General features: G+C 44.2%; 1 protein-coding gene across 3 annotated transcripts in view; it reads right to left on the reverse strand.

Moving 5' to 3' along the window:
* Positions 1–19,485, reverse strand: part of LOC141049027 (saccharopine dehydrogenase-like oxidoreductase) — a 279,626-nt gene that overhangs the window by 154,688 nt on the left and 105,453 nt on the right. For 2 of the 3 annotated variants that reach the window (XM_073545127.1, XM_073545126.1), the window contains exons 3-4: positions 11,217–11,297; positions 4,271–4,400 (exon numbers count right to left, since the gene is read on the reverse strand). In XM_073545127.1, the coding sequence (XP_073401228.1) occupies positions 4,271–4,400; positions 11,217–11,297 (211 nt within the window). The remainder of the gene's footprint in view (positions 1–4,270; positions 4,401–11,216; positions 11,298–19,485) is intronic. The other variant, XM_073545128.1, reaches the window with a different exon arrangement.

Consider the following 19,485-nt stretch of genomic DNA (forward strand, 5'->3'; position numbering starts at 1 on the left):
TAAAAGGTCAACTCCAAGCCCCCCGGGGGAAATGTCATCCATTGCTGTCAGAAAGGCAGGTTCCCAAAAGATCTGCCGTCCCAAGCATCTCGACCTCACCAGAACGTCTGCCGCAACAAACCAAAATGCCCCTAGTGAACATGAAAACCCATAGTACACTCAAAGCCCCTATTGGAGAACCGAACCCGGCATATAAATAAAACACACCCTAATGAAAACTCGACCACCTACCTCCTCACCTCTGACCAGCAATAGAACACACCCCACTGTAACGTGAAAGATTAAGCCGCCCGATGCACTACCCAAACAGATCACCACGTCAGTGAACTGCCATCCAACCCTTATCAAATACTAGGCGCGGCGATAAAACTGCTCACCACATCAGTGAACTACCATCAAGCCCTTATCAAATACTAGGCGCGGCGATAAAACTGCTCACCACATCAGTGAACAACCATCAAACCCTTATCAAATACTAGGCGCGGCGATAAAACTGCTCACCACATCAATGAACTAACATCAACCCTTATCAAATACTAGGCGCGGCGATAAAACTGCTCACCACATCAGTGAACTAACATCAACCCTTATCAAATACTAGGCGCGGCGATAAAACAGCTCACCACATCAGTGAACTACCATCAAACCCTTATCAAATACTTGGCGCGGCGATAATCCTCCAGCCCAAAGACCCCATGCCTATAACAATAAACCATAAAACTGGCATGGATATGGCTATCCACCACCGCTCTGCCAATATCCGTATCACCACCTGAATTACTCACAAACCGCCATGGAATCACCACCAGTCATACACAAACACCCAGAGAATGCAAGCACAATTATACAAACCAAAATAAAATGATGTCGTCACCTATAGATATACCCACTATCATAAAAGCAAACTAGCATGAAATTAAAAAATACCTCTCAACACTCATGAAGCGCACAAAACAGCCTCCTGGACCACAAAGCAACCATTCCCTCACAGATTCTAACGCTGTCCACATGGACCAGCCGCGCATCTTTCCGAACCCACAGACAAACACCCGAAACCATACGTAGCAACACCCTTCCCAACCAATATAATCTAGACATTAATAAAGGTTTAAGTGAGCCTTACTTACTAGGCTGACTCCGCGGAACCCCACGGAACAGCCGTCACGTGTCCTCCGCGTCGAGCACCGCATCTGCGATCTTCTCCATGGATCTACGCTGACTGCAGCCCTCCTGGGCCGCAGCGCCAGCGCCCAGACCGACTGTCCGTCCGGGAACGCATGGCAAAAAGTCACTGGCTCGGAGCCTCAAACAGGGGGGGGGTTGGCGCTCCAGCCGCAGGCAACACCTCCTGAATCTGGCACCCAACGCCGGGGGAACGCGACGCCGGACCACATGACCTGTGGCCCCTGGCAGCTGAAGGGTGGCCACATGACCGAGCCACCGCCCGCTTCCCCCCAGCGCCGCGAGAAAGGAAATGAGGCCGGTGAAGTCACACACCACCTCGCCACCGGGCTCCTTGCCGCGTCACGTCACCGCCGTCCACCGATGCCGATGACCGCGCCGGGTCAGGTGACCACGCCGGGTAACGTGGCCGCGACGTGCGTGTCACCACTGTATGACGCGATCCGAAATGGAGGGGAGGCCGGCCACGTCACTCACCTCCCCGTTACCTTGCTGCCTGCTTCTCGACTTCTGGCTCCAGCCCCGCGATGTCTTCTGCAACAGGTCTGCTAATGGGGCTCATCCTCCGCTGCAAACATAACTCCGGGCTGAGGTGCTCAGGAGGCCGTGATCGTCGCTGCCGCTTCGGAGGCAGAGGGGTCCCATCTTCTCCGCCGTCGCCATCACCAGACCATCGCTGCAGCTGTTCCTTCATCCACCGCTGGCCGCGCTGCTCCATCATCCTCTTCATCTGTGCCACGAGGTATTCCATCTTCTGGATCCAAAGATTCAAGCTGAAGTCCCAGATGTGAGGAGCTGACGATTCCGGACGTCTGCAAGGTAAGGAATGACCATCCCCCCACAGTTCTGCCCTATATATCCATCCCACTACTGACCACTCCCTGCCAACTCACATTGCACAATAAGCCCCATAGCTCCAACCCACACCTTCCCCACAAGCACAAAGCACTACTGACCACTCCCTGCCAACTCACATTGCACCATATGCCCCATAGCTCCAACCCACACCTTCCCCACAAACACAAAAGCACTACACCTTACCCTTCACTAACCCTCAGGCCTAGCATCCCTCCTTAGTCATGTGCGCCCTCCCTGTAGCCCCTTTGGGGCAGGCGTCCGGGCTTGCCTTTTGTGTGCCAGTTATAAACAAAATAAATTACTAATCAAACCAACATAAATTCCCTACTGCATCCTGAACAAGGTCCTCAAGTATCTTAATCATATCAATTACCTTTAATATCATGTTAGAAATGATACCTTTATTAGAGATAAAAGTTTAATTAAAAAAAAAAAAACACTATTAGGGCTCACACTCATTTGCGAGGAAAACAGGCAATTGCAATCAGATAAAAAAAAAAAAAAAAAATTGGAATCCACTGCCAATGTTAATCTAGGATTCCCTGCTCACCTGCGACTTTTTTCTCAACTCGAATCAAGCTGAGAGAAAAAAAAGATATAGCACTATTCTGGAAATGTCCATATACCTCAGAAAAGACTCGCCAGTGCAAGTCAATGGATGTGGTATAAAAAAAAAAAAGCCATCCAATTTTTACATACCCAGGTCCTTGAAAACCTGAAATTTCATCTGCCGCGTACAATAAAGGCACAGAGTGACCCAACAGAATAGATATAGAGGTCAATGACATATATAGTATAATTACTACAGTGCGTGTGTAGCTTACATGTACTGTATTTTATTACTAAATAAATTATTTTCCAAAAAAACAGGAGGGAAAAGGACAGAGGGAAAGTGGACAGCTGGGGCCTTATGCCTTAGTACTTCATGATAGTGATAAAATTTGTGTGAAAAATAAGAGGAAATTTAGTGAAAATTTCAAACTGTTGTTGTAGTCACCAGTACATTATAGTGGCCAGTAAGTTTGAAGTGCCCAGCTTGGGCTTCTGTAGACATGCACCTGTAAATTAGGCGGCCTCTCTTCGCTACAGAAATGCCAGACATGTGGACGCTAAATGTGGCTTAGACACAGTATGGGACCCAGAAGGGAGGGGAAATTAAGATTTGGGAGCGCAGAATTCAATGGTTTTCTTTTGGGGGTCAAGGAGCCATAGCGTTTCTCCAGAGCCTTTTTGCTACCGGTAACATGGAAGCACCTATATTTTCATGCACAGATGACCTGCCTGAGTGGGGACTTGCTTTTTTAGTTGATTGATTTGAAGCTTTTGTTAGGATTACTTTACATAACATTTGGGATCACATTTATTCGGCGCTCTACGCGGAGCACATATGTTGGGGTTTCCATCTAAATCTCTAAGTGATGTGATTCAGATGAAACCCCTGAGGGAGCCACTCACTATAATGAGGCAGCAGAGTTACTCTGGGCTCAGTTTGGCCTTTGTTCAGCTGTTTTTATACTCAGAAGTGCACAAAACTGTGGCAGCCTGCACTTTTATGCACGCATAAAAAGACGGACACCACTGGTTCAGAGGTCAGACTGCGTTCACAGTGCCTCACTCCGCCTCATTATAGGTAATCTTCCTCCGAGGGTGCTGTTTGAATCACGTATTTCAGAGATCTTTGTTTTTATTTTACACTCCATTTCTTGTGCGGTATAAGTGATTAGATGACTTTATTCTTGGGTTCGATGTGATTACGGCGGTACCAGATTTATATCAGGTTCTTATGTTTGACTGTTGTCACACACTAAAAGAAGCTTTTCTAGCGCATCACTATATTTTGAAAGCTATAATTTTTCCCTATTTCGCCCAACAGAATCATGTGAAGACTTGTTTTTTGCAGGACGAGCTGCTGTTTTTATTGGTACCATTTTCAGGCACATTACATTTTTTTATCGCTTTCTATTCCAAATGTTGGAAGGTTTCTTTTGAAGAAGAAGAATAATATTTCCTTTGAAAACTGAGTAAATGACAGAATTACTAAGTGAAAGCTAATGTTAAAATCGCATTGCAATCTTTTTGTATTTGCATGCAAGTAGATGTCATTTGGATACTAGGTGATAAAAAACAAACATTGTACTTGCAAGAGAAATAGCATGACAGTCATCCCATTTTTCTGGACGGATATCGGACAGTTTTTTGGGTTTTTTTTATGGTGAGGTGCCGCCCTTACCTTGCATGCTGTTCCTTGTAAATAGGACCCCTAGATCAGCAGGAATGGAGTCAAAGCCACAGCTGCCCACAACATATACCCCGCTGTCTGCAGCCTGACTGTTATACTTCATTTGCATTGATTCAAGAAACTGGGAAGAAAACCAGACAGTGTAAAAATTACAAAGGAATATCCCAATAGGACGAAAAGGCCAAAAAGATAAGCAAATATCAAGATAATAGAGCCATATGTATACAATGGCAAACAGTATGATCTATATACACACATGCATTGCATTTAGTTGTGATTTCTACCCATATATATTTTAACAATAATTTAAAAGTTTGCTTTGAATGCTGATAGATGGTATAAATTAAAGAGAACCCGGCAGGTCCCCATACCCTCCAATCCACCAGCATTAGACTATATGTTTCTAAATACCCTGCTTAACCTGCCCTTTACAGTGTGTAACACCTAGACCCATGTTTAAAAAATAAAAAAAAGCTTTCTAAACTGCCATTCTCACTTCTGGACACCTCTCAACCCAGAAAGATTACGCCAAGCTTCAAAGGAGCAAAGGTGTGTGCAAAGAAAGCCACAGGCATGGGCGTGCTCTGCAGAATGCTGGCAATGATGCCACAATGGCAATGTCCACAGGGGTGTGATAACATCTGTGCGGGAGACTAGTCTGGGGAAACTAGACACATCTACTAGGCCAAGGCCTAATTAGCATAAGAAATGCACTGTTTCTAAAGCCTTTTCTAAAGGCCCCGTCACACTAAGCGACTTACCAGCGATCCAGTCACCGATATCAAGGTGTCAGGATCGCTGGTAAGTCGCTATGTGATCGCTGGTGAGCTGTCAAACAGACAGCTTCACCAGCGATCAGCACAGCGATGCCGAGCGCCCAGCATCGCTTGCCATCGCTGTCAAAAATAGAATCAAAATAAAAAATATAGTTATTCTCACCTTCCGATGTCCCGTTCAGCCATCCCGCCTCTCTCCACGCTCCGGTCCCAGGGATCCTTTGCATGAATGACCGCGAGACTTTGCTATCCCTCGAGACCGTGACATCTCGCGGTCATTCGTGCAAAGGATCACTGGGACCGGAGCGTGGAGAGAAGCAGGATGGCTGAATGGGACGTCGGAAGGTGAGAATAACTATATTTTTTTTTATTATTTTTTACACCTGATCGCTGGTCTCCCACCTGTCACACGCAGCGATGCGTGCTGGCCAGCGGGTGACCAGCGACCAAAGAAATGTCCAGAGGTTTCTTCCAGCGATCAGCGATACCGACAGGGGGGCCGCTCGCTGATCGCTGTCACACACAGCGATCTCGCTGGTGAGATCGCTGTTATGTCACAAAAGTTGTGACTCAGCAGCGATCTCGCTACCGAGATCGCTTAGTGAGACAGGGCCTTAATTCTAAACATGTGTCTATGTGTTAAAGGCTACAGAGGGCTGTTCAGGCAGGTTATTTAGCAACAAATGCTAATGGGTTTGGATGGCATGGGGACACGCCATGTTCCCTTTAAAGAGAACCTGTCAGTAGATCTATGCTGGCAAACTTGCGTGCTGAATGAATCAGAACCTGGCTGCACAATTGCATCCTGGTATGTTTTAATCTTTTAATCTGAAACGCTTTTGGGTATGTGCACAGGTTGCGGATTTTGTTGCGGATCCACGGAATTGCACCAAATCTGCAATGTAATGCACAACCAATGTTGATCTATGGGAATCTATAATTGTTGTGCACATGCTGTGGATTTGTAGCATTTTATTTTCCGCAGCATGTCAATTCTTTTTGCTGATCTGCAATGTTTTTGCACCCATTGACTTCCACTGAGTCAGTCAAATCCGCAGCAAAACCGCAGGTGTAAAAAGATTTGCGGATTTACTGCGGATGTGTGTGCGAAAAACGCTACAGAAAGGCAGGAGGAAGAGTGTGTGGGTGGAGACTATGTGTGAGCATAGAATATGTGTGGGTCTGTCTGCGGGTGTGTGCGCGGCTGTGTGTGTGTTTGTGTGCAGGTCTGTGTGTAGGCAGGCATTGTCTGATGGGACTACTAGTCCCATCCGGCTATGTCTGCTGTCACATAGAACAGTGACAGCATTAGCCGATGATGGGATACTCACCAAACAGCTAATTCCCCCAATGCCCTCGATTGTTTGCAAAAAATAAAATAAATCAGCACAAATAATCCCTGTTCCGATGTAATCCATTCAATAACGAAGGTTCCACGATGATCTCCTGTGTAGAGCTGTCACATCGGGAGATGTGACCGCTCTACAGGGCTCCAGTGGTACAGTGACAGGAAGTGACCCTCCCACGGTGGATCACTCTGCCACCTAGAGGTCATCGGAGTTTGTCCTGTCACTTGTGGCACCACTGCAAGAAAATTCTAATGCAGCGGTAGTGCCGTAAAGTGAATGCACGAACTCTGATGAACTATACTGCAGGAATATTATCTCCGGTCAGTGTATCATTGGAGGCCCTGTAGAGCGGGACACTCATTATTAAATGGATTATAACGGAACCGGGAGTATTTGTGTTTTGTTTTTTTTTCCGCAGCAGAATGAGGGCATTGCAGGAGTAATAATAAATATGGCAAACTGTGTTGTGTTTTATATCATTAAAATTCTTTATTCTGGCAGTATCTTTAATTAACATGTAACAACTTTAGGATTAGTAATGTATAGGTGTCTTATAAACGCCTCTCCATTACTAAGCCATGGGCTTGATGTCACATTACAATACAAAGGTGACATCAACTCCCCCAACTATTACCCAACTTGCCACCGCTACAGGGTAAGTGGGAAGAGAGAGGCTAAGTGCTGGAATTGACGCATCTTAACGGCCTGTCACACTAAGCGATATTGCTAGCAATATCGCTATAACGTCACTGGTTTTTGTGACGTTATAGCGATATTGCTAGCGATATCGCTGTGTCTGATACTTACCTCCGACCGCTCCCCTGCTGGTTATCGCTGATCGCGCGAGAACGTTCTGGACCATTTCTCGGCGTCAGCTTCCTGCTGTGGAGACGAGCGACACGTGGACGCGGGCGGGAGGACGTCAGGATCGCCTCGTCTGACAGGTAAGTAGGGACCCCCGACCCCTGCGATGTCGCTGGTGAGATCTGCCTGTGTGGCAGCTCACTAGCGACCACTTAGCGATGCACCAGCGATCCTGACCGCGTCATATCACTGGTCGGGATCGCTGGTTCATCGCTAAGTGTGACAGTACCTTTAGAGATGCGCCATTTCTGGGGCGGCTGAGAGCTGGTGTTTTTAGCCGGGGTAGGGGGGGCAACCATCCACGGCCCCTTCCTAGGCTATTAATATCATCCAGCAGATGTCTGCATAGTCTTTTCTGGTTATTAATTATAGGGGGACCACACATCATTTTTGGGGCGCTCCCCTATTTTAATAGCCAGTAAAGGCTAAATATAGCTGTGAGCTGATACTAACAGCCTGGAAAGTTCCATGGGTATTACCCCCTTTCCCAGGCTATAAACATCTGCCCCCATTCGCTGGCTTTCCCTGTTCTGGTTTTGAAAATTGTGCGGGAGCCCACACAAATTTTTTCTTCCATTTTTTTAAAATTAAACAGATTAAGGCTGGGGTCACACTTGCAAGAAAGTCGCACGAGTCTCGCACCTCAATACCCGGCACTGGCGCCGCCACTCAGGACCGAAGTGTGCGGCAGCATGTTTTTCTATGCAGCTGAACGCTCCGGTCCGAGTGTCAGCGACAGTGCCGGGTACCGAGGTGCGAGACGCGTGCGAGTTTCTTGCAAGTGTGACCCCGGCCTAACGCAGATTGTGTGTGTGTTTGTGTGTGTCTTTATTTAACTCTTTATGTACCATTTTATTATGTTCATTACTAAACATCAGGCTTGGTATTATATATCTATCTATAGATATATATTATATTCACTTATATTTGTTTTGTGTATAAACATTATATTTGAACATTGTATGTAATGATATTATGGTCTTCAATGGAGAATGTAAAATAAGAGGTTGGACAAGAAAATGACAGCTTATGAAAACGCATACAAATCTGCCTGAAAAAAAATGTCTGAAATTCCGAATCAAAAACGCAGCAAATCCGCGTGGATTTTCAACTGCGTTTTCTGCCAAGAGAGGAAGAATCCACGTAGAAAATTCCACAGACAAATCCGCAACCTGTGCACATAACCTTTGTGTTTCAGAGAAAACATAGGATGACCATCTGACAAGACATAAGGCATCCGCTATGATCCTTGGCCTGTGATTGACAGGTCTCCCCCATGTTTGTACATAGTGAGAGATTTATCATCTGGAGTGGCATGGGGAGAAGTTTTCTCTGAAGCGTTTCCAAGGAAAACATATCAGGCTGCGATCATGAAACCAGGTTCTGATTCATGCTGCCCGTGATTTGGTGAGCAAAGATTAACTGACAGGTTCCATTTAAGGCCCATTTAGACAAGTTGATATCAGGAACAAGCAATTGATACCTTGTGTAAATATGACTGCAATTACCTAGTGAATGATCAAAACATTAATATTGTTAATGTCAGCACTATGTCCTATGTAACTAAGGGATGTGTGCTGCCGATAACAATATTAACAACTGTTCTGTATGCAAAGAATTCCGGTCGGACTGCCTAATTTTACTAAGACAGGTTAAAATACCAGTTCCAAGCTGGATGTTATGAAAGGGAGGTTGTAAAATACTGATAAAATAATTACACACCTATCATTCATAGATGGGCTGGATGACTAGTATTCTACATGCACACAGATAAGGCTTTGCGCAGTGTTGTGCACCATGCTGGCTGATAGCCCATCGATAAGGGCTCACTCACACTAGTGTATAAATCGAACTAGTCATACTCCATTTTTTTTTTTTTTTAATCGGATCACTCAGACATCTTCAAATTCAAAAGAGCATTGCAGATGCATTATTTTTTTAAAGACAATCTGTCAGTGAAATAAATTGCAGGATGCTGCGATTTCTTTTTGAAATTGGATGCCACTCAGCCATTCATGTCATTGGGTGCATGGAAAACATCAAACTACACTCGGATGACATACAAGTGCAGTTCAATTTATGCGGACTCACAGAATGTAAAAGATGGAGAAATGTTGTTCTCCATCTTCTCCTCAGTGTGCTCAGATTTTCTCATCTGAAAAAGTCGGATAACATTATGTTGACACGCAGATATAACTCTTATCATACTCTGCTCAGAATGTCATTTGCCTAATCAACCGATTCTCTCGTATGAGAAAATCTATGACCATCCAGACTTACCCTAACCCCTATACATGCAGGCTGGCCAGAACCTTACAAGTGTGCCATACAAATTACTAATACCTCAATCTCCAGCAACTGCACAAGGCCAGACTAGTGTAGTACATTGCCGCTAGTCCACCTGATCTAATAATATGGTTGTGATCAACAGGCTGCTCTCCCACATGGTGCACAATAAGGAACAGTGAGAGAACTTGCATGCGAGTTCCTATAACCCATCTGTGGCTGCCCTTTATATTTAAAGGGCTTTTCCACTTCTGGAAAAGTGGACCCCAAACACTTCCTGTAAAGAAAAAAAAAAAAAGACAGCCCTTCCGGCGCCAGCGCAGGCCTCACAGCATTGCTTTGGTCGCTCTTTTGGCTGCAGCATTCTTAGCGCACATCACTGCAATACTTCAGTATACAATGTAAACCATGGGTTCCTATGAGGTCTATCACTCCCTGAAGAAGCCACACGAAATGCAAGTTGGAATGTGGGGAGGAGGGACAGTGTGATTCCAATATCACATTTGGGTTAGTACTTCATATTCTTTAATTATTTGATTCATACCTCCTTTCCATAACCATTTACAATAATTATGTGCTCACTATATAAGCATTTTTATTCTACAATCCCTTGGGTTGTATTCCCTACATACGACTTATCACTGGTTATATCATATAAATGAACTTTTTTTTCTGATCATGTTACATCACTTCTCATGCAGTTTCTCCTCTACTCTGCATCTTATATGCCATTTTTCTAATCTTTATGCGATTTGTGTTTCTTTTATGTTTCTGGATGGTCAATTTGACACCAATAAAATATTCTATTTTCACAACTATTTCATTTTTATCACATATGGCAACTAAGTAAGGATTGTGGAATTATTCAAATTAGTTTATGGGAAGGTCGCTGGGCTTCACAGCAGTACAAAGACAGCAGCCATGGGAGCCTTTAGAGGGTCCCGACTGCCATGGTAACTATTGGTCCCACTGGAGGGGGCAACAGCTTCAATAAAATCCTGCTGTCAGAGAGTGACAGAGGCATCTACATAGTTAGACTACAGCAGCTGGAGAGAGTTCCTGCTGATTAGAGGACATGCCGACTGTGAGGCACAGCTGGCATCTGCTGTATTTGGAGCAGTCTCAGATCCTGAGCCGCATCCACACTGTCAAACCCCAGCGTGAATGTACACTTACAGTCATTTGTGCTAAGGGGTTAATGATATTTAGTAAGATCACCTGTCTGTGGCTGACCACTGTTTTCTTACATAAATGGAAGATCCAAACAGGCGATAGCAGCACTATCCTTAAAGAAAAACTATGCAAGTTGCCAGAAATCCAGCAAGTTAGTGCCAACATGCAGGTCTCTGCATCCCTTTCACTGTACTGCATGTAGTATAGAGATGTTGTAACCTTTAATCTGCCCATCTATCATTAAATATGGCCTGAGAGACGCAGCTATCTGCAACAGTTCCATAAAAAATGAATTGAAATCATAGTGCGGATGTCTACACAGTCTTTTTCTTGGCATTGGTGAGGATGCCAGGAGGGTGTTACCAAGTATAGGTGCTATATGTTTATAGATGGTAATTATCTTTAAAAACAGAAAAGAATTATGTAAAATAATGTAATAACTACAAGCACATGAGCCATTATATGTGTATTAAGTGAACGAAAACTTACTCTGGGTTCTCCACTGATATCAAGAAAGTGAGCTCCATTTTCAATGCAGGCCTTCACCACAGCTTCCCCATAAAATCTGTACTAAAACACACAATGCACATTCAGAAGACAAGTCCGTCACTGTGAAGAATGTTTAACTAGGAAGTTTAAGCAGCAATTATTATTCAGAAATGGTAATATACATCATAATATGATCCCTTTATAACATAAAAGATTGTGCAACTTGCAAAAGCAATGCCGACCAATGTAACTAGATCAGGGGGCTTTGCGCCGTCTCTCAGGCTATGGGCACACAGTGCAGATTCACCCGCAAATTTTTCCGTGCAGATTTTGCACAATCCGCAAGTCAAAAGACCTGCGGTTTACCTGCGGATTACCCTGCGGTTTATCACCTCCACAATGGAGGAGATGTCATTCTTTTCTGCGGATTCCGCTGCGGTTTGCCATGTCAATTCTTTCTGCGGATGTGAAACCGCAGGCAAAACTGCGCAGAAAAATCTGCACCGTATGCACAGCGGTTTCAATTTTCCATAGGCTAGAATGGTACTGTACATCACCTGCAGTTCTGCTGCGGATCCGCAACAGAATCCGCACCGTGTGCACATAGCCTTAGACGTGAAGGCAGTGGTGTGATGGGTCACTCAGTACAGAGCTGCCATCACCTTTCACCTACACTAACTGCATTCTTGCAGTCCCGGTGAATGTTGTGGAGGCGTCTCAAGGAAAAATGTTTCACAATCAGAATAGACTTTATTATAAACCAACCTCTGCACCATGGACTTCCAATAAGTGGGAAAACTTTGCTCTAAAGCATTATCTTTAATCAACTGATAAGAATTAAATAACTCCACAAATGAGGCAGGTTTATCATTTATATAGTGGATAAGAGCCAATTAGTGTTTACAATATGCTGAATAGGAGTCTGCCCTTAAGGCCACGTCACACATAGCGATCTCGCTAGCGAGATCACTGCTGAGTCACAAGTTTTGTGACACAACAGCGATCTCACCAGCAAGATCGCTGTGCGTGACAGTGATCAGCGACCGGCCCCCCTGCCGGTATCGCAGATCGCTGCAAGAAACCTCTGGACATTTCTTCCAATCGCTGGTCTCCCACTGGCCAGCACGCATCGCTGCGTGTGACAGGTGGGAGACCAGCGATCAGCTGGTAACTAACGTACACATCGGGTTTCCAAGGGACGTGCGTCCCTTAGATACCCGATGTGTACGTTAGTTACCAGCGCGCTGATGCAGGAAGCTGGTAACTAACGTACACATCGGGTATCTAGGGGACGAACGTCCCTTGGATACCCGATGTGTACGTTAGTTACCAGCTCCCTGCATCAGCGCGCTGGTAACTAACGTCGCTGTGCTGATCGCTGGTGAAGCTGTCTGTGTGACAGCTCACCAGCGATCACATAGCGACTTACCAGCGATCCTGACACGTTGATATCGTTGTCGGGATCTCTGGTAAGTCGCTATGTGTGACTCCAGCTTTAGACGTCTTCTGATAAGGGCTCATTCAGACGAGAGTAGGGGCATGTGCTGTCTGAGTAATGATTGCACAGCACACTGACCAATGTAACTCAACAGGGCTGGTCAGATGACAGTGTTTGTCACATGGAACAAGTGTCCATGTGGAGTTAAAGATAAAATGTTTTTTTTTTCAAATTCCATACAAAACATCCGTGTAGCATCTCTTTATGGTAAAGATGAAGAAAGAGGGAGAGGTTGGGTGACGCTCATCACATTGACGACTTCAGTTCTTCGCAAGATTTCATCCGGTGGGTGACATATCTGCTAATGATAGCAGCCATAGCAAAGAGGAAGAAGGAGGAAATTTCACTGGCATATTCTAGCCAGGTAATAAAACAATTTATTTTATTTAGACAGTATTCTGTTTAAAGACCTCGAAGCCTGACAGGTTTCTGGTGTTCAACAACACCCTTATTCATAGGACACCAGAAATGCGTCAGGCTTTGAGGTCTTTTTAAACTTTTTAAAATTGTCTAAATAAAAGAAGTTGTTTTATTACCTGGCTGGAATGTGAAATTTACTCCTTCCTCATCTTTTTATGGGTTAAATTATTATCTTAAGAATCCGTATTGATCGTGCACATTTGTGAAAACCGATCACACATGGATGACAATAAAGATGAAAATCGACCAAGTTGTCTGGATGAAACTCGGAAGAGTTTTCACAGCATTGGATAATACACTCGAGAATACATACCTTTCTACTTGCTGATCATGGTACAACTGAAAGCAGATTTTACATATTCACTCTAATTAGGTTGCAAGTGCCAAGGAAGCAGAGCTCTGACTGCTGTCACTGCAGCTGTCCCCAACAGCTTACGCCAAGTCTTAATTCAGTGCTTTCCACGGTCATCGTGCCTTCTTCTGAAATCCTGTGCATGTACTGTTCATATCCAGCCCAAAAATGGGGTTTGGGTTTCAGAGGCAGGCATGACAACACCAGACAGTGCTGTCCTGCTTTGGTGATGAAAGCGAGGGCGCATGTCTAGCGGTAGATGGGCCTCTGGGCACTAATGACCTGAAAATTAAGGGTCTGTTGTCTCAGCAAAAGTACTTTGAACAGCAACTAGAATGGTATGTTCTTAAGATAAGGGTCAATTGGGATAGTTCTAAAATTTATAGGGTACAATACAAGGATGCCCACTGTCAACATTATTTTTTGCACTTGCAATAGAACCTTTAGAATCAGACGCATCCAGGGATAAAGGGTATAAAATATGATTATAAGGAAGAAAATTGTTTTGTACACCGACAACCTGTTATTTGTTAATAATTCAAACGTTTCCATTATAATTGGAAGGGAAATAATAGATAAATTTGGGTCCTTTTCTGACCTAAATATAAATTGGTCAAAATCTGCTCTACTTCCTCTGGATAATAGGGATGGGTTAGTTCTGAATAATATATCAAATATGCCGTTCAGGGAATAGAAAATGCAGGTTCTGGAGAGCAGAAAAAGTCCCAGAAGACTGGAGAAGAGCAAATGTTGTTCCCATCTTCAAAAAAAGGGGAAGAAGGTGGACCCAAGGAACTATAGGCCGGTGAATCTGACTTCTATGCCAGGAAAGAGCTTTGAACAAATTATTAAACAACATGTATGTAAGTACCTGGATAAGAATGAAATGATTAAGCAGAGCCAGCATGGGTTTGTAACTAATAAGTCATGTCAGACTAACTTAATTTCCTTCTATGACAGAATCACTGACTGGGTGGATCAGGGAAATGCTGTAGATATAGTATATCTTGACTTTAGCAAAGCATTTTACAAAGTATCTCACACCATCCTTATTGAAAAAATGACTAAGTATGGAATGGAAAAGGCAACTGTTAGGTGGATTCATAACTGGCTTAGTAATCGGACCCAAAGAGTGGTCATAAATGGCTGCACATCCAGTTGGAAGAATGTCTCAAGTGGGGTACCACAAGGCTCTGTCCTGGGCCCTGTATTGTTCAACATCTTTATCAATGATTTAGATGAAGGAATTGAGGGTAAACTGATTAAATTTGCTGATGACACAAAGTTAGGAGGGCTAGGTAATACTAGAGAAAAAAAGAGAGGATTCAAAAAGATCTAAATAAACTAGAGCAGTGGGCAGCAATGAACAGAATGGTATGTAACAGGGAAAAATGCAAAGTACTACATCTGGGCAATAAAAATGAAAAAAAGCATGTACAGAATGGGAGGAATAGCACTAAGCAACAGCACATGTGAAAAAGACTTGGGTATACTAATATATCACAGCCTGAACATGAGTCAACAGTGTGATGTAGCAGCAAAAAGGCAAATATAATTCTAGGATGTTATAACAGAAGCATACAGTCTAGATCATGTGAAGTCATTGTCTATTCCTCTTTGGTCAGACCTCATCTGGAATACTGTTGTCACGGCTCCCGGGTTAACTGCTGCAGGGGAGGACTGTGCACCGCAGCAAGGGAGCTGAGAGGCGAAGAACTCACCGGGTAGCAAGCAGGACCTGAACCACGTGACAGAGTGGGAGGTGGCCGAGGGCGGCGCCAGCCACCGGGGTGCAGAGATGATAGACACCGGAGAGTAGTCAGACGTGCCAAGGTCAAAACCGGGAGATAGCGAGGTACCGGAGGGGTGAGGCAGAGGGAAAGTCAAAAGGAAGCCGGAGGTCAGAAAGCCAAGAGAGTAAACGGACTGAGTCAAGCACGGAGAGCAAAACAAACAGACGTAAACAGAGCACACACACCAGGGGGTCAGGCACACAGACTAAACGAAAGTATAGCTGACAGGGAATCCTAGTCCAGAGTGTGTATAAATACCTCTTCCAGATCCAAAGGGAGGCCACCACAATTAACCCTGAAAGGGCAGGACATTGACCCTGTCCAATACCATGACAACTGTGTCCAGTTTTGGGCACTAAATTTTAAAAAACACATCAACAAACTGGAGCAAGTTCAGAGAAGAGCGACCAGAATGGTGACCGGTCTGCAAACCATGTCCTATGAGGAACGGTTGCAGGATTTGGGAATGTTTAGCTTGCAAAAGAGAAGACTGAGAGGAGAATTAATAGCTGTCTACAAACAAAGGCTGTCACATTGTAGAAGGATCACCTTTATTCTCATTTGCACAAGGAAAGACTAGAAGCAATGGAATGAAACTGAATGGCAGAAGACACAGATTAGATATTAGAAAACACTTCTTGACAGTTAGGGTGATCAATGAGTGTAACAGGCTGCCACGAGAGGTGGCGAGTTCTCCTTCAATAGAAGTCTTCAAACAGATGGTGGACAGACATCTGTCTGGGATGATTTAGTGAATCCTGCTTTGAGCAGGGGGTTGGACCAGATGGCCCAGGAGGTCCCTTGAAAACTCTACCATTCTATGATTCTATCTGTTCCAATTATACCTTGATGGCCATTTTTGCCCTTTTGAATATCAAACAGATGTTCACTTTGCATAATTCTGATTTTTTTTAAATACTTACAACCAAGGAACACAATAAGATCCCAGGCAACCATATCTGACTTCACTATCTCAGCCAATGGACAACTAGATTTTTTGGTACGAGCTAAAATTACTGGAAGCATTATTTCTTTACTGTTTAACTCATTTATTACAAACTTTAGGTGAGTCTATGTGGCACTAGTTAAAGAGGTTCTCCACTACAGTCTATTATGCTCTCACAGATTTAAACCTTGTAAAGAAAAATTTTTGCTGTGACTGCGAGCGGCGCCATTGCTGACCGCTCACTCGGCATTACGTAACACCGTCTGCAGCCTCCGCTGATGTAATTTCAAGTTCCGTATCTCCTGCGTTCCCTCGGGCGAGACCCAGTTGCGCACAATTCTCCTGATTGACTGGGCTGTGATGTGAAGTGAAACACTATTCACAGCCCAGTCAATCAGGAGGGGTGTGCGCAACTGGGTCTCGCCCGAGGGACACAGGAGATAAGGAACTTGACCTCATCGGAGCCTGCAGAGGGAATCACGTGATGTCGAGTAAGTAGTCAGCAACAGCACCCCTCACAGGTACAGATGACAACAAGAGCCATTTACAAAATTACCTCTTTACAAGGTTTAAATTGGTGGGGGCATTATAGAATGTAGTGGAGAACCTCTTTAAAGCTAACTGGGAAAGATATGTTGGCTACGCCATGCTGTGGAGTAGAGTGAGCAGACTTAATACATATGTTTTGGTCATGGTCGCTGTAAGAGAATGGTCAGCTGTAATATACTGAGCGGCCATGATGAGCTAGGCAGCCATCTTGTCAAAGTTAGGAGAAGAATCAACTTTTACCAAAGAACTAATAAAATGTACTAAATGGAGGATGGAAAATGAGATCATGTCTCATAGCAACCTCAGCAGACGTGCATAGAGGAAGATTGGATCAATAGGGGAATAGGGTTACCAAATACAGTGGGGAAAAAAAGTATTTAGTCAGTCAGCAATAGTGCAAGTTCCACCACTTATAAAGATGAGAGGCGTCTGTAATTTACATCATAGGTAGACCTCAACTATGGGAGACAAACTGAGAAAAAAAAATCCAGAAAATCACATTGTCTGTTTTTTTTTCATTTTATTTGCATATTATGATGGAAAATAAGTATTTGGTCAGAAACAAACAATCAAGATTTCTGGCTCTCACAGACCTGTAACTTCTTCTTTAAGAGTCTCCTCTTTCCTCCACTCATTACCTGTAGTAATGGCACCTGTTTAAACTTGTTATCAGTATAAAAAGACACCTGTGCACACCCTCAAACAGTCTGACTCCAAACTCCACTATGGTGAAGACCAAAGAGCTGTCAAAGGACACCAGAAACAAAATTGTAGCCCTGCACCAGGCTGGGAAGACTGAATCTGCAATAGCCAACCAGCTTGGAGTGAAGAAATCAACTGTGGGAGCAATAATTAGAAAATGGAAGACATACAAGACCACTGATAATCTCCCTCGATCTGGTGCTCCACGCAAAATCCCACCCCGTGGGGTCAGAATGATCACAAGAACGGTGAGCAAAAATCCCAGAACCACGCGGGGGGACCTAGTGAATGAACTGTAGAGAGCTGGGACCAATGTAACAAGGCCTACCATAAGTAACACACTACGCCACCATGGACTCAGATCCTGCAGTGCCAGACGTGTCCCACTGCTTAAGCCTGTACATGTCCGGGCCCGTCTGAAGTTTGCTAGAGAGCATTTGGATGATCCAGAGGAGTTTTGGGAGAATGTCCTATGGTCTGATGAAACCAAACTGGAACTGTTTGGTAGAAACACAACTTGTCGTGTTTGGAGGAAAAAGAATACTGAGTTGCATCCATCAAACACCATACCTACTGTAAAGCATGGTGGTGGAAACATCATGCTTTGGGGCTGTTTCTCTGCAAAGGGGCCAGGACGACTGATCCGGGTACATGAAAGAATGAATGGGGCCATGTATCGTGAGATTTTGAGTGCAAACCTCCTTCCATCAGCAAGGGCATTGAAGATGAAACGTGGCTGGGTCTTTCAACATGACAATGATCCAAAGCACACCGCCAGGGCAACGAAGGAGTGGCTTCGTAAGAAGCATTTCAAGGTCCTGGAGTGGCCTAGCCAGTCTCCAGATCTCAACCCTATAGAAAACCTTTGGAGGGAGTTGAAAGTCCGTGTTGCCAAGCGAAAAGCCAAAAACATCACTGCTCTAGAGGAGATCTGCATGGAGGAATGGGCCAACATACCAACAACAGTGTGTGGCAACCTTGTGAAGACTTACAGAAAACGTTTGACCTCTGTCATTGCCAACAAAGGATATATCACAAAGTATTGAGATGAAATTTTGTTTCTGACCAAATACTTATTTTCCACCATAATATGCAAATAAAATGAAAAAAAAAACAGACAATGTGATTTTCTGGATTTTTTTTTCTCAGTTTGTCTCCCATAGTTGAGGTCTACCTATGATGTAAATTACAGACGCCTCTCATCTTTTTAAGTGGTGGAACTTGCACTATTGCTGACTGACTAAATACTTTTTTTCCCCACTGTATATGGTCAATGTGTGTATATGCGATATTGTTGGTAGAAAGAACACACTCATTAAAATGTCAAATGCATGAATTTATGGATCAAGCCTGAAAGTAGTGATAAGATTAATAACAGTAGCTAGAGAGAATATTGAGTTCTATGAGTTTTAGTGTTTTGGGAAATATAAATTAATGTCTTCGCATTATGTAGTTATGTTCTTTGTTGTGAACCACACGTCTCTAGAATTATTATTTATTATTATTATAGCGCCATTTATTCCATGGCGCTTTACATGTGAGGGGTATACATAATACATACAAGTACAGTAATCTTAAACAATAAAAGTCACGACTGGTACAGGATGAGAGAGGACCCTGCCCGCGAGGGCTCGCAATCTACAACGGGATGGGTGAGGATACAGTTGGCGAGGGTAGAGCTGGTCGTGCAGCGGTTTGGTGGATCGGTGGTTACTGCAAGTTGTAGGCTTGTCGGAAGAGGTAGGTCTTAAAGTTCTTTTTGAAGGATTCCATGGTAGGCGAGAGTCTGATATGTTGTGGTAGAGAGTTCCAGAGTAGAGGGAAAGCGTGGGAGAAATCTTGTATGCGATTGTGGGAAGAGGAGATAAGAGGGGAGTACAGAAGGAGATCTTGTGAGGATCTGAGGTTTCGTGCAGGTTAAGTCCCGGGAGACTAGGTCACAGATGTACGGAGGACTCAGGTTGTGGATGGCTTTGTATGTCATGGTTAGGGTTTTGAACTGGAGTCTT

This window comes from Dendrobates tinctorius, unplaced genomic scaffold (assembly GCF_039654945.1).
Source record: "Dendrobates tinctorius isolate UK_male_01 unplaced genomic scaffold, ASM3965494v1 ptg000140l, whole genome shotgun sequence".
In the NCBI taxonomy this organism is placed as follows: Eukaryota; Metazoa; Chordata; class Amphibia; order Anura; family Dendrobatidae; genus Dendrobates; species Dendrobates tinctorius.